This window comes from Crinia signifera, chromosome 3 (genome assembly GCF_055691185.1).
Source record: "Crinia signifera chromosome 3, ASM5569118v1, whole genome shotgun sequence".
Classification (NCBI taxonomy): Eukaryota; Metazoa; Chordata; class Amphibia; order Anura; family Myobatrachidae; genus Crinia; species Crinia signifera.
The window spans coordinates 324,263,190-324,279,941 of record NC_139219.1 but is presented as its reverse complement, the minus strand read 5'-3'; the positions used below and the strand labels follow the sequence as shown (position 1 = coordinate 324,279,941).

General features: G+C 49.0%; 1 protein-coding gene across 2 annotated transcripts in view; it reads right to left on the bottom strand.

Annotated features, from left to right (window-relative positions):
* EXTL3 (exostosin like glycosyltransferase 3) overlaps positions 1-16,395 on the bottom strand; it is a 57,040-nt gene extending 40,645 nt beyond the window's left edge. The window contains exons 1-2 of one of the 2 annotated variants that reach the window (XM_083178805.1): positions 16,254-16,395; positions 1,536-4,119 (exon numbers count right to left, since the gene is read on the bottom strand). In XM_083178805.1, the coding sequence (XP_083034931.1) occupies positions 1,536-3,683 (2,148 nt within the window). In that variant the 5' untranslated portion in view covers positions 3,684-4,119; positions 16,254-16,395. Of the gene's footprint in view, positions 1-1,535; positions 4,120-16,249 lie in introns of both variants that reach the window. The other variant, XM_083178804.1, reaches the window with a different exon arrangement.
* Between the last annotated feature and the right edge of the window lie 357 nt (positions 16,396-16,752).

Below are 16,752 nucleotides of genomic sequence, written 5' to 3'. Positions count from 1 at the left end.
TCACATGCAGCCCTGTCCTCACTCACAGATCACCCATCTCCTGATATAATCTGTGATGCTGGGGACCCTGCTCCTCCCACTATATAACTCTCAGTCTGTGGCCTCCTGCTGCCTCCATTCCCCTCCTCACATCATGTCACTGCCCCTGTCACATGCAGCCCTGTCCTCACTGACACATCCCTCATCTCCTGATATAATCTGTGCTGCTGGGGACCCTGCTCCTCCCACTATATAACTTTCAGTCTCTGGCTTCCTGCTGCCCCCATTCCCCTCCTCACATCATGTCACTGACCCTGTCACATGCAGACCTGTCCTCACTGACACATCCCTCATCTCCTGATATACTCTGTGCTGCTGGGGACCCTGCTCCTACCACTATATAACTCTCAGTCTGTGGCTTCCTGCTGCCCCCATTCCCCTCCTCACATCATGTCACTTCCCCTGTCACATGCAGCCCTGTCCTCACTGACACATCACTCCTCTCCTGATATACTCTGTGCTGCTGGGGATAATGCTTCCCATATATATCATCACATGCAGCCCTGTCCTCACTAACAATTACCCCGTCTCCTCTGTGCTGATGGGGGTCCCTTCTCCTCCCTCTATATAACTCTCAGTCTGTGGCTTCCTGCCAGCTCAATTCATCTCCTCAAATCATGTGACTGCCCCTGTCCTGACTGACACATCACTTATCTCCTGGTAAACTCTGTACTGTTGGGAGATCTTGCTCCTTCCACTATGGCAGCCACTCGCACTGGTTTTGCCATCACTTTGACCATAAAATAAATGTTGTTTTGTTCCTGCAATACCAACCCTGGGAATTGCTGAAAGTGGCTTGTGGCACCCCAGAATTCCTAGGCACCCAGTTTGCGAACCAGTGCCCCGCCTATGCTATTACATAATAATAATAATAAATCATAATGTTATCTTTAAAAGCTGCTGAATATTTTTTTAAACGTGGGTCATGGTTGCATTTTACACCGGTGTATACACTAATTATATTTGTTAATCATTGTGTTTTTACAATAAAATTGTGTATTTTACTCGATATACAATATTCAAATATATCTATCTAGATATATATTTAATGCATTTTCTATAACATAAATCGGTAGGAACGAACTGCATTATAAAACAGAAATCAAGTTTGAGCAGCTTAATAAATTATATATCTGCAGTAATGGATGCCTTTTAATCCCCATCACTACATAAGAACAACAAAGGACACAGTCCAGACAGCATCCAGGGGGGGGGGGGGGTTCAATAGCTTTGTGAAAGCCCATTGGAGAAATTCAAAATGACTGGTGGGTAGTTTCTCTCCAAGCTTTGCTACATCTCCGCTCCAATTCTTCTATAGTTGTTCTATTTGGAATCCCCACTGAAATCCTGAACTTGTCTCAGTACAAAACCGTCCCAAATACAAATAAAGTTTGTTCAAATGTGCAGTCAAAACAGTCATAGCCAAGCAAATAGATATTACAAAAGCATCACCCCCAATAAAGTACGTTACTGAACCCATGGTAGAAAAGACTTACCACAATGGGCAGACCGATGTCAGGCCACAGGAGGTCCTCAGACGGTAACTTAGGAGAGTTCCACACCACAACAACTTTGTTTAAGTACGGGAGGCCATTCAACCTTTCCAAAGAGTTCATTAACACTTCCTCGCGCTCGTAAGTTAACATAACCACAGTGAATTGTTCCCTAGGGACATTTCCACCAAGGGCAGCCTGAAACTCCTTTCCCGATCCACCGGCACCACCACCAATTGGCCGAAACCCAGTTCCAGATCCTAGGAACTTTGCTTCGGAGGGCAAAAGCGGGTCAAACGGTGTGTGAGGAAACAGGTGGAATGGACCCGGTGCCGAATTCCAGTTACGGTAGATATCGGTCGCTGTCAGTGTGAAGTTACGCAGATATTTAGGGGAGGCATAAGGGGGCTCTGTTTCAACTGGACCCAAATCCAAGTCTCCGTTGTCCGCCATGTTTGGATCTGTACCGGCGGCTTTGCCAGAACGATGAGGAATTTCCACAGCTGGTTCTTCCCTAATTGGGGCAGCTGGGATTTGAATACGAGTCCTTATAGTTGCCAAGATGGTATTAAAAACTGTATCCGATGTTGAAAAGTAGGTTTCCCACAAGAACCGTCCTTGTCTCCTCATCGAGAGTAGGTCGTTGTCAGAAATGCTTCTCAAGAGGAAATGGGCTTCTGTGATCCTTGGTTTTGGTATAATTAGGACTGCCTCATTCCACCGTATCATATCGTGGTAGGGTAGCTGGACCTGTTCCCCAAGGATGACTGGTATGGCTCCCACCTCGAGAGCTTCGAAGAGACGCATGACGCTGCCAGCAGATATAACAAGCTGGGAATCTCCCGGTGTAATGATCAGTGCAAAAGTGGACTGCTTCAATAGCTCCAAGCGGTCTTCCCTTCCCCCACATAGCGCCCACTCAGTGGGCAGGCTTTCTTTAGGCTGGATTTTACACGTAAACTCAACCATGACAAAGTCTAACTTACTGTCCTGGACAGCCTTAAGAGTGGTGATGATGCGGTCGTCATAGTCAGCCGGAGCGTTGCCTTCCATTTCTTCCTCAAACGAGCGAGCTTCCTGCAAGCTTGACCTCAGCGATTCGATCTTCTCCCCTTGAAAGCTGAACAGGTACTTCCTCTTCACCGGCACCTGCAACGGGATCTCCAAGTAGTTTGGTTCGGACATTGCGTGGACTAATGGCGACACAATTATATCGAAGCCAGGGCGATATTGAGAATCGTAAAACGTAGACTGGGCAAGCATGGCACGCCCGGTGCTGATGTTATAAAGGTAGTTCTGGGTCTCCGATTTCCTGGACAAATTAATGATTAGGTGGTTGTGGCCATCAGTCCTCCAATATGGCAAAGAGTGCAACTGCTGCTCCAGTTCAGTAGGTTTTGGCATCACCGGCTCCTGCATTTCTCCTAATAAAACTACATATATACAAGCAATATTTGCATTTTCAGTCACGTAGACGTTAGTTCTGACACTTGCCTCCAAGGCTTGTTTTATTAAAGGATCTATGAAGTTGCCAAAAGGGTATTGATCACTGTTGTAGACAAACACGGGGAAGCCAGAGGTCAGCGGGCACCGCGAGTAGTCGAAACAATTATGCAGCCGGCAGTCCCCTTTGGACTTTGGCAATGGTATGTTAACATCGTCTTTCTCTGGCAATAGCCTGATTGGCAATGAAAGTTTTGGCTGGTTTTGCGCCATCAGTTCTTTGTATGAATGTTCCGTCTGACTGATGACGTTCTTGAGCTGAAGGAGGTCCTGCTTTGCGTTTTCAATGCTTTTTTTGCATGCCTCGATCTTTAGGTTTAACTTCGCGATCTCGCTGTTGAGTTCCTGCCGCTTGGCCTCCAGCTGCAGAAGCTCTTCGCTCACCGATTCTCGTATCCGGCACAGATCTTGGACGTGCTTTACCTCGCAGAGTTCATTCCCTGTCCTTGGGCCGAAAATTGGCTTGCCTGCATTATTGGCATCGTCGATGGTGGTGAGGTAATAGTGGGCGATCAGAGGGAAGAAGACCAGGATGATGAACAGCGTGAAGCTGAGCCACGAGAGCCTGATCCGGCTGGACCAACGGAGCATCCAAGGCTGGCCTCCATTCCCAAATCCCCCATTGCGAAGCATGGTGTATCCACTCATGAGTCCAAGAGTGCCGCCAAACAATCACGTCGGGTCCGTAGCCATGCCAACGTGATTTTGGATTAGCGAACTCTGAAGAGAGTAATTACTCTGCTTGAGTAGTAACGAGCCAATAAAATGGAAATTTCATTTTACAGCACGTAACCGTGATGTCAACACAGGGCTTGTTTTACCAAAGAAAATACCGGGCAGGGTCATAGGGGCGTTCCGAGAGCCCGCTTTATCCGCGATTTAATATACAAGTTGCTCTGTGGTCCTGGCGGGGTGGTGAGAAGCCCATCTGGACTCGGTAGACATTTCCTGCCTTGCTGAACATAGCGTCTTGGTTACATAAATAAGCAATGGGAACCCGTGGTGTTGAAAAAAAATGAAAGTGAACGTCAGACTCCAGATACGCCACGATCACTGGACAATCGGATCCAACGACTTTCCAGGCCTGAAAACAAAAGAGGAAAGTCGTTAAAGTACAATGATGACTAAACAGTTGTAATATATGAATACCTTTATCACAACAAATGTGTGTGTAGTGAGGTGACAATGAACCAGGCCTGGTGATTACTGATCACTATAATAAATCACTGTTAAATTATCATCATATATGAACGTTCACAGGACAGAAGGCTGTAAGCAAGTTCAGAGAAAATCAACTTCTCAAATATAAAACAACCTCTACCCTCTTTTAAAAATGCCTTATGGGGCAAGCACATGGTGAGATATGAACCATTGATATGGACTATAGTCCATACTGGCAGAAATGTGTATACAGCGCAATTTAGACTAGAGAGTTCTATAGTACAGTATAGTCAAAATCGCACCGTATGTACACACCTTTAGCGATTATATACTGATGGCAGTTCATGTTCAAGTTCATGTGATCTTAACCCCTTACCGCCGCAGCCTGTTTTTGCCTTCCTGACAGAGCCCTTTTTTTCAAATCTGACATGTATCACTTTATGTGGGGATAACTTTTTATTGCTTTTACTTATCCCAGTGATTTTGAGACTGTTTTCTCGTGACACATTGTACTTTAAGTTAGTGGTAAATTTTGGTCGATACAGTCTGTGTTTTTTTGTGAAAAATACCAAAATGTCGTAAAAAAAATTGAACATTTTGCAATTTGCAAAATGTTAAATTTTCTGATTGTGAGACAAATAATCATACCACTCAAAATAGTTAATAACTAACATAGACCATATGTATACTTTATGTTTCAATCATTATTTCAACCTCCTTTTATTTTTTTTGGACACATGGGGGCAGCAGAGTCAAAATTATACACATAACACAGAAAACGCTGCAATTGGCTGTTCACATTTGAACAGCCAATCGCAGCGATCGCCAATGGGGGGGGGCATCGCTGCCCCCCCTGGGCAATGAGGGAAGATGTCTGCTGTCAGGGACAGCAGACATCGTCCCTATGTCACCGCGTCTATAGACGTGGTGACAGTTTAAAGTCATGACGTACATTTATGCCATGTGTCGGGAAGTACATCCCGACCATGACGTAAATGTACGTCAAATGTCGGGAAGGGGTTAAACAGCCAATGTACACAGAGCTGACCGCTTGATGAGGTCATTGGTTTGCTGGGAGCTCCTGCCAGTAATAGGGATTATGTATAGATAATAGACAATGACTAGGTTAACATCTAAGAATGGTCGACATATTAAAAGTAAACAGTAACATAAGGTTGACGCTAGTTAAAGGTCGACATGAATACGGTCGAGACGAGTGTTCACTGTTGACATATGTCAACATGAACAGCGTAAAAGTGTACCGGGTCCGCTCTGCGAACTACTATAATCTTGAACTGTAAAGTATTAACAACTTTGGAAAAATAAAACATAAAGAAACGCGTGTCGACATTTTCAGTGTCGACTAAGTTCATGACGACATAGGTTATGTTGACCAATTGTCCAGAAAACATCTGAATTCACGCAGACAAGTAAAAAACGGGACGACAAAATCCACTATAAAGCTGTAACACACACAGTAAAATGTAACCGGTTTCGCTATGTGCTGTATGGGTTTAATATGCAGTCTGTTGTAGGTTAAGGTACTGCAGTGGCTTCGCTCCCCTCATCTATCATGTCGCCTTCGCTCCCCCCACCTCAATGGGACCTCTTTCCGCAGACAGATTCATAAGCTGCAGTTCCATCGCGAGCGTGCTTCATCATCTGATCCATGTCTAATCTATGGAAGATTACAGATGCAAAGAATAATGCAGGTAATAATTGATGTCAAACTGAAACGGAGGAGTTCTAATATGGGAGCAATTATCTCTTACAGGTGTTTGCAATTGCATAAGTTGCCTAATCGCAGAAATGTGGCCTGGAGGGTCCAGCGTGGATGCTGGAAGAGCGCCGGGGAGAACGTTCTGCTCTATTAAGCTAAATGCTACAAATGTACCCCAGCCTGGTCCTGGATTATCACACATGGACTGAATCCATACAAGAATCTGCTTATTTTACAGCATGAAAAGAAAGTAAATAGCACCCCCACTGCGGACCCCCATCGGGCAGACTGCTCTTTGCAAATCGCAGGTCATGGAAGTTGTTCGATATATCAGATTCACAAACTACAGAACATAAATCGGCCAATGCCCCAGCATCACTCCAAATCTTACAGTACAGATGTGTCCACGTACGTCGAACCTCCTTTTACGCTATGTCACGACTCGGTAGCGATGAGCGTCTTTCAGACCTTTCTTCCCAGCTAACACCAACATTCCATTTCTTCTGCAGACACAGCCGCAGTCACACACTGAATGTAGCCATGCTGCGTGTCATGTTCAGCAGAAGCTGCTTGTGCGCCCTATTTGCGGCGTTTTTCAAATATGACGGTATATAACAGAAGAGCCACAAAAAGGGCGGCTTCCCTAGAACTCTCAGCACGGAGAGGCATATACACGTTAACATGCGTATGCTCCTTCACATAACATGTCCCCAATAGTGCTTTAGAAAAAAAGTACACTTATGAGAATAATTTCGATAATAGATATCTGAATAAGGGATACGCAACCTGTAGGTATGTATATAGGTGTGTGTGTAGTGTTCCCGCTAGGCTGTTTTAGCGGGCGCTGCACCCTGCCCGATTTATAAAGGGCAAAATGTGCCCTGCCCCTCTAGCAGCACCCAGCTAAAAGAGCCTGCTGCCTGTCCCCACCGGCGTGCACGGGGTAGCCCAGCGCTGCCGTAGATGGCGATGCCTGGCTCTTCCGAGGCAGTGCAGAGATTTCGGCAGGGCTGGTCCTGCCCCATTAGTGACGGCAGCAGCTGGGCCTGCCCCTTTTTGTGACATTGCAGCCCGGGCACGCCCCTTTCATGATGTCGGTGGGCCCGGTCCTCCACCCTTATGTCGCCCCAGTGTAGCAGCGCCCTGCCCTGCACAGTTCCTACAAGGAACATTATTATTATTATTATTATATGTGATAGATAGATATTGTGGCAGAGAAAGCATCTCTCCACATGATGTGATTTTATGATATAAGTGTTCCCAGGGCAGGAGGTCATTGCTCCTGATGGTGTATTATCTGCCCAAGCGATAGGCCGGGGTGTGTGCTATGGTAGGACCACTGGACTCTGTTCATGCCGTGTTTACCTGTATGCTGCTGCCTATAACTACGCCTGCCTATGGAATTAGTCTTCATTTGAACTCCTGCGTGTATGCTCCTTGTCACAATATATTTATACATATCTCCAGATGCTTTATGCAGACCATGAGAAACTATGGGCACAGACTTCTTAACACAGAATCAAAAAAAAAAAAAATTGGCAATAAAAAAACCCCCTGTGACAATGGCTCGCTCTAACTAATCTGCATTACTCAGATACCGGGAGATGGGTTGCTATGGTTTTAAATGTCATTTAATGTTTATTTCAGTATGAACTGCAGCCATGGAGAAAGTGTCTTCCTTGCCGTCAGGGCCAGGGACAGACAGAAGAGGCAGCGGCCACAGAGTGCACGAGGCACCATATTCCCCAAGCCTTCCAGTGTTTAATTATGACAAACATTGCGGCCAGGAAAACATTTCATGGGACAATTATAGATTCAAGAACATATGGCCACGTCCCCACAGAGCTACCCACCAGAGGTCCGTCTAAGCAGGGCTGCGGGGGGGGGGGATGCAATGTTATAGTGCACAAACACTAACGCTGGGTATGAGCAGAGATAAAAGCGATATCCTGCAGACAGGAACAGGCACTAACAGCAGTTCCATGTGGGAGAGGAGGGATCGGCAGAGCAGGGAATGACGGAACATGTGCAGGGTAGGAAGAGCTGCAGGACTCTCTAAGGACTGAACTAGGACATCCGCTGTTCTCAGCACTGAGAGGGACAGAGACACAGCTGCAGAGCTTGCTGCTGCGGTGACACTGGGGGGGATGCATCAAATAGCTAAAAGAACAGAGAAGTGGGTCAGTGGAGAAATTACCCATAGCAACCAGTCAGCTTCTACTGTACTCATGAATATACTTGAGAGCTACGTCAAAGCTGATTGGTTACTTTTACTTCTCCCAGTAGTAACTATAGGCCTGGATTAATACTGTACATTCAGATCTGAGATTAATGACTGGCAGATAAAGGGAGACTGGGAAAATCGGGTGCAGCCGGGATGCCGGTGTTCAGTTATACTGACGCCGGAACCCGACTGCCTTCAGATGACCAAGGTGTCAGATGGCGCAAGAGTCTCTAATCCCAACGCCAAAATACCGACAGCCAGGATCCTAATCGGTAACTATGCGGGGAGTAGGTGCCCAGGGAAGGGGGTTAGGTTTAAGCACTAGTGGGAGGAGTTAGGATTAGGCTGCGTGGTGGGCATTAGGGTTAGGTACCTAGAAGAGGGGGTTAGTGCCATCCTGGGGGGGGGTGGGTATAGACCGCAGGGGTTTGGGTTAGGCAATAGTGGTGAGGGTTAAGCTGTGGGGTGTTAGGGGAGAGGTTATCCTGGCGTCGGAGCCCCTGTTAGGATTTCCACCATCGGCATGCTGGTGTTGGTCTGATAACCACCGGTATCCTTAAACTGGCCATACATCAGAAAGATCGATTGCGCTCATGATTGTGTACAATTTCCCTTGAAATCCCCGGCAGTCCTTGGTGGTTTTTGGACACACAATCTACACACAATCGATCATACAATCAATCATACAATCCATCTACTGCATGATTGTGTACACAAGATGTGCACACAATCTGCATACAATCCATCTTGCAATCAGTCATACAATCCATCTGCTGATAGATTGTATGATTATGTACATAAGATGTGCACACAATCTGCATACAATCCATCTTACAATCAGTTGAGATTGTATGATTGGGTACAATATCTTTCTGATGTATGGCCACCTTAAGTGCTGGGATGACTTATGTATCCTGCAGAAGTAACGGCTGGGACGTTAGAACAAGAATAATGTTTTATCAGTTCACTATGTCAGGGCTTGTGGTAGCCTCAGACACTCACATCCTCAGCTCTGACACTGAATCTGATAGCAGCCAACCGCCGGACACCAATTATATAGGAAGTACCCTACTCAAAACACCACGCCCCCTCTGTACAGCAATGAGGACCCCACAGCAGGACCCGTATTACATAAACTCATGGACTGAATCCATACAAGAATCCTTTTAACATCTGCTTTCCATTCCCGATATTCCGTAACCCACCCCCCCCCCTACTGAGACAGGTCACTGCGCTAAAGCCGTTATATCAGTGCTCTGTGATAAGTGATGGGCAGCGTTATCTCTCTCTCATCCCTGAGAACTCGCTCTATTCCCTTATATATATGATGTGCGGTCACAGTGTGTTCCTGTTCCCTGCAGCCATCACTAGAACAATAACAATCTTATGCTCCATTGCCTTATTGTGTTATGCCGAATTGCTGGGTGTCCCACGTGTGACGGATGTAGCATTATACAGTGTTATGGGTACATTGTATCACCTCCAGCTGAGGTGCCATATATAATGGGTGGGGGAGTATTATACAGCGCTTGGTGACACGGAGCAGCCTTGCATGCCTCATTTACATTACATGTTACACAGCATTACAGCACTGTGGTTGTGATGGGCAATGGGCATTTGTTCTTATCCTGCAGTAATTAGGGTTCTGTACATGGCCCCTTCTCTTCTCCCTCTACACCTCTTCCCTGGATGCGCCTATGAGCCTCTTCGGCTTGCAATACCACCTCTATGCTGACGAAACCTCTCCTCACCCCTCCAGGATATACAGCTGCCTGCCCGACATCATCTCCTGGTCATCTTACCCCATCTAGATTCTCTGCCCTCCACCAATATCGCTGTCACGATTGACAAAACCATCATCTTCTGCCCCATTCTGCAACTATGACGCTTTGGTGTCACTTTTGACTCCTCCCTCTCCTTCTCTCCCCACAGCCAATCCCTGCGGGTTCCAGCTACACAGCAGCGCCTACATCAGGCCTAGTGTTCACTCTAGGATGGCCACCGGGCAGGGTGCCGGGGGGCGGACTGGGCCCGCCGACTGCACAGCTGGGGGCGGTCCCGGGCCGCCGAAGTCACAAGAGGGGTGTGCCCGTGCCACAGACGTCATCAAAGGGGCGTGCCCGGGCTGCCGCCGTCATGAAAGGGGCGTGCCCGGGCCGCCGCCGTCATGAAAGAGGGCGGGCCCGGCTGCCACCGTCATCAAAGGGGGCCCCTCCGAAGCCACTATGCTGCCGGGGAAGCGCCGGGCATCGCCGTTTACGGCGGCGCTGGGCTTCCCCGTGAGGCTGTTTTAGCATGGCGCTGCGAGAGGGGCAGGGCGCATTTTGCCCTTTAAAAATTGGGCAGGGCGCAGCGCCCCGCTAAAACAGCCTAGCAGGAACACTAAGGCCATTTCTATCCCATATTATTCGCTTGCTGGTCATCTCACGGCCCGATTACTGCAGCAGTCTCCTTATTGGCTTCCTAGGCTACCAGCTCACTCCTCTCCAGTCTGTATGTAATACCCGGCCAGTGCTGGGTATGGGAGTGGAGTAAGAATGGTACACCAGGCCGTCTCATCGTAAACAGCAAGCTCACAAAAGGGTAGTCACAGCAATCGCATTTAATTCCTTGCTCTTCTCTCTCCAGCACAATGTTCGTATAGGTAGCCTCAGACTACATCAGTCAAGAATTTCCTTCCAATCGCAGCATGAACAATTATAGGACAGCAGTACTTTACATTTCCCTGTACTCTCTGGGAACCAGTAGTATGGCATCTGCAAACTGGGATTCTTTTCGGTGCTTTCTCCCCTACTCGCTGGGGGTCCTCTGCAGTCTATCTAACCGGGATCTCTCAAGGCCTTTCGTCCCACGTGGCTTCCTGCAGCTCACCCAGATCATCCTCTCTGGAGACTCACACCTCTCGTCCTGCTGCTTCGGTATCCCTGAAGGTGGGGACCCCCCCTTGTTCCTACCACTTATCTCTACTGCTGCCCCCGCACTGCGAATACGGAATCTCCTGCTCTTCCTAGCAGCACCACGCTTGCTACGCTCGCCACGTTTCAGGCTGGCATGGATAGTGGGGGTGTTTCAGAGTTTGGGCACCCAAAAGCCTGACTTTGGGAGGATTCCTCCTTGCCACCCAAGCAGAAAAAATGTGTGCCAGCTCTATTTGGGCACATCACGTGTCTAATCCTGATGGGCACACAAAAGCAACTTTAATCTTCCTATGGCTAGTGCTGGGTAAGACTGTAGTGATTTGTGTTCATCATTTATAGAACAATCTAGGTAGATTAGAGGAATGGTCAAGGAGATGGTAACTACAGTTTCATGCCAAAAAACGAACTTTGGTCTCAAAAACTCAAAGACAAAATATAGTATAAATGGCACTATAATGGAAACTACTGAGGAAGAGAGGGATCTAGGTGTCACTATTTCAGGGGACTTAAAAGCAGGTAGGCAATGTAACAAAGCAATGGAGAAGGCAAGTCAGATGCTTGGTTGCATAGGGAGAGGTATCAGCAGTAGAAAGAAAGAAGTAATAATGCCACTGTATAGGTCATTGGTACGACCTCACCTAGAGTATTGTGTTCAGTTCTGGAGGCCATATCTCCAGAAGGATATAAATACATTAGAGACTGTACAAAGAAGGGCAACTAAAATGGTGCATGGCCTACATCACAAAACTTACCAGGAAAGACTAAAAGATCTTAATATGTATACTTTAGAGCAGAGAAGGGAAAGGGGGGACATGATAGAAACTTTCAAATATATCAAGGGCTTTAACAAGGTACAGGTGGGAGACATTCTTCACAGGAAGAGGATTCAAACGTCGGGCTAATGACTGTCTGTGTGTTATACCACACCCTCCTACCTCACATGTGGGTTCAGCACCAGCTAGTAAGATCCTGTTACAGCAGAGTAATATCTGCCAGTGAGGTAGCATCCCCGGCAATTACTGCTGTCCAAAGTTATTGTGTGCCCATTGGTTTCTTCACACATAATAAGTGCACAACAGATGAAGCTGCAACATTACAGCCATGGTCAGTATACACAACATTACAGCTATGGTCAGTATATAGTCCTATAGTGCTCGAGGACCAGGGTTGGGAACCACTGCCCTATAGGATAAGGAAACTGAAAGGCTAACAGTCATCAGACCGTATGGGTAACTATTAACATTACTAGTCTCACCGACGGGCAAAAGTTTATGCTTATGCAATTGTTGTCCCACCTTCACTTCCCAACCACAGCAGGGCAGAATGTGCTGCAGCAGCCAGAGCAGGTCTCCAACTATCCACCTTCCCTTCCCAACCACAGCAGGGCAGGAGCTGCTGCAGCAGGCACAGCAAGTCTCCAACTATCCACCTTCCCTTCTCAACCACAGCAGGGCAGGAGCTGCTGCAGCAGCCAGAGCAAGTCTCCAACTATCCACCTACCCTTCCCAACCACAGCAGGGCAGGAGCTGCTGCAGCAGCCAGAGCAAGTCTCCAACTATCCACCTTCCCTTCCCAACCACAGCAGGGCAGAAGCTGCTGCAGCAGGTACAGAAAATCCTGAAAGCCCTCAATGAATAAGCAAACAATGAAGAGAAAACTAAAGAACTGACTGGGGATCGATCTCACATGAATTTCACAACAATATCTACAGTGTCCGATTTACAGACCACTCTGCCGATGAGTCGCTTATTAATTTCAGTTTGACAAAAGTTTTGTAAAGTGAAAATGTTTTTATTTAATGGACCCTAATAGGCCTTTGTTCAGAAAGTCATAAGCTTCCCAACTACATATCCCACTGCATGAAAACAACAGAAACAGCACGGACCCTTATGACAGCAAACTTAGTGCTCGTCCGATTAAACCCATCTTGGAACTCACATTAGATTGTCCCATAAGATGATAAGGCAGTGTGCAAAGTTACAAGACAATTAGCTAAAGTGTTCAAGAGTTATAGTGGAACATACACACACACACACACACACACACGCACGCACGCACGCACGCACGCACACACACACGCACGCACGCACACAGTTCCATTACACTTCTTTAGATGCACAGCTTCTTCCTCATGTTACTATAGTGTTTATTTCAAGGCTCACAAGCTATAAAGCTACTTTTTATGTCATTAATAAATGCAATTCTAATTTACACACCTACATTTTTTAGCTACCTACTATGTTTATATGCCATGTGGGAAATACCAGTAGTGAGATAATGACTGGTACATGACAACAATATATAATATGAGGGGGGCGCAGTAATACTGTATATAGGATACGCAGGGGGCCGCGGTGCTATACAGGGTAAGCCGGGGGAGGGATCCGCAATGCTATACTGGATACGTGGGGGGGGGGGGGCTATACAGGATACGTGGGGGGGGGGGGGCTATACAGGATACGTGGGGGGGGGGCTATACAGGATACGTGGGGGGGGGGGGCTATACAGGATACGTGGGGGGGGGCTATACAGGATACGTGGGGGGGGCTATACAGGATACGTGGGGGGGGGGCTATACAGGATACGTGGGGGGGCTATACAGGATACGTGGGGGGGCTATACAGGATACGTGGGGGGCGCGGTGCTATACAGGATACATGGGGGGCTATACAGGATACGTGGGGGGCGCGGTGCTATACAGGATATGTGGGGGGCTATACAGGATACGTGGGGGACGCGCGGTGCTATACAGGATACGTAGGGGGGCTATACAGGATGGGTGGGGCGCGGTGCTATACAGGATACGCGGGGGGGCACAGTACATAGGGTATGAGGAGGGGCACGGTATATATAGGGTATGAGGGGGGGCACGGTATATATAGGGTATGAGGGGGGGCACGGTATATATAGGGTATGAGGGGGGGCACGGTATATATAGGGTATGAGGGGGGGCACGGTATATATAGGGTATGAGGGGGGGCACGGTATATATAGGGTATGAGGGGGGGCACGGTATATATAGGGTATGAGGGGGGGCACGGTATATATAGGGTATGAGGGGGGGCACGGTATATATAGGGTATGAGGGGGGGCACGGTATATATAGGGTATGAGGGGGGGCACGGTATATATAGGGTATGAGGGGGGGCACGGTATATATAGGGTATGAGGGGGGGCACGGTATATATAGGGTATGAGGGGGGGCACGGTATATATAGGGTATGAGGGGGGGCACGGTATATATAGGGTATGAGGGGGGCACGGTATATATAGGGTATGAGGGGGGGCACGGTATATATAGGGTATGAGGGGGGGCACGGTATATATAGGGTATGAGGGGGGCACGGTATATATAGGGTATGAGGGGGGGCACGGTATATATAGGGTATGAGGGGGGCACAGCACATAGGGTATGAGGGGGGGCACAGCACATAGGGTATGAGGGGGGGCACAGCACATAGGGTATGAGGGGGGGCACAGCACATAGGGTATGAGGGGGGGCACAGCACATAGGGTATGAGGGGGGGCACAGCACATAGGGTATGAGGGGGGGCACAGCACATAGGGTATGAGGGGGGGCACAGCACATAGGGTATGAGGGGGGGCACAGCACATAGGGTATGAGGGGGGGCACAGCACATAGGGTATGAGGGGGGGCACAGCACATAGGGTATGAGGGGGGGCACAGCACATAGGGTATGAGGGGGGGCACAGCACATATGGTATGAGGGGGGCACAGCACATATGGTATGAGGGGGGCACAGTACATATGGTATGAGGGGGGCACAGTACATATGGTATGAGGGGGGCACAGTACATAGGACATGAGGGGGGGCACAGCACATAGGGTATGAGGGGGGGCACAGCACATAGGGTATGAGGGGGGGCACAGCACATAGGGTATGAGGGGGGGCACAGCACATAGGGTATGAGGGGGGGCACAGCACATAGGGTATGAGGGGGGGCACAGCACATAGGGTATGAGGGGGGGCACAGCACATAGGGTATGAGGGGGGGCACAGCACATAGGGTATGAGGGGGGGCACAGCACATAGGGTATGAGGGGGGGCACAGCACATAGGGTATGAGGGGGGGCACAGCACATATGGTATGAGGGGGGCACAGTACATATGGTATGAGGGGGGCACAGTACATATGGTATGAGGGGGGCACAGTACATATGGTATGAGGGGGGCACAGTACATAGGACATGAGGGGGGCACAGTACATATGGTATGAGGGGGGCACAGTACATATGGTATGAGGGGGGCACAGTACATATGGTATGAGGGGGGCACAGTACATATGGTATGAGGGGGGCACAGTACATATGGTATGAGGGGGGCACAGTACATATGGTATGAGGGGGGCACAGTACATATGGTATGAGGGGGGCACAGTACATATGGTATGAGGGGGGCACAGTACATATGGTATGAGGGGGGCACAGTACATATGGTATGAGGGGGGCACAGTACATATGGTATGAGGGGGGCACAGTACATAGGACATGAGGGGGGCACAGTACATATGGTATGAGGGGGGCACAGTACATATGGTATGAGGGGGGCACAGTACATATGGTATGAGGGGGGCACAGTACATATGGTATGAGGGGGGCACAGTACATATGGTATGAGGGGGGCACAGTACATATGGTATGAGGGGGGCACAGTACATATGGTATGAGGGGGGCACAGTACATATGGTATGAGGGGGGCACAGTACATATGGTATGAGGGGGGCACAGTACATATGGTATGAGGGGGGCACAGTACATATGGTATGAGGGGGGCACAGTACATATGGTATGAGGGGGGCACAGTACATATGGTATGAGGGGGGCACAGTACGTATGGTATGAGGGGGGCACAGTACGTATGGTATGAGGGGGACACCGTACATAGGACATGAGGGGGGCACAGTACATATGGTATGAGGGGGGCACAGTACATATGGTATGAGGGGGGCACAGTACATATGGTATGAGGGGGGCACAGTACATATGGTATGAGGGGGGCACAGTACATTTGGTATGAGGGGGGCACAGTACGTATGGTATGAGGGGGGCACAGTACGTATGGTATGAGGGGGGCACAGTACGTATGGTATGAGGGGGGCACCGTATACAGTGACCTATGTAATGATGGGGAGGGCAATATGATATGGGGTTGGTGACGCCGCACGGTACCTGCCTCCGGTTCCCCCCGGTCTCCCGGCACCGCTGCCCGAACAGGATGATGCCTCCGTCCGCCGCCGCGCTCAGATCTCGCGAGATTCCGCCTCACGCTGTGGCCCCGCCCCCCGCAGCTCAGAGCGAGCCGGAGGAGTCACAGCGCCACTTGCCGGCCGCTTCCCGCGTTACCATGGCTACGGCTAGAACGCTGTGTGTGTCGGAGACCCCGAGGCGATCACTGGCCGGGTGGGTACTTGAGGCTCAGGCCGCCGATGCCTCTCCAGGTGTGGGGGAGACATGAAGGCGCTGGAGGCTGCCTCTGGGTCTCCGGGGCTTGTTATGGCAGCCAGCTGACACATAATACAGTATATTACAGGGACAGTCTCTGTGATATGAGGTTGAAGCACCATTCTCTGTGTTACTTACAGTATGAAATACCCCTTTCACACCAGCCTAAATTCCCGGGTTGGGTCCGGGAACCACCCGGGACTAGCTCTGGTGTGAAAGGTTCCAGGGAC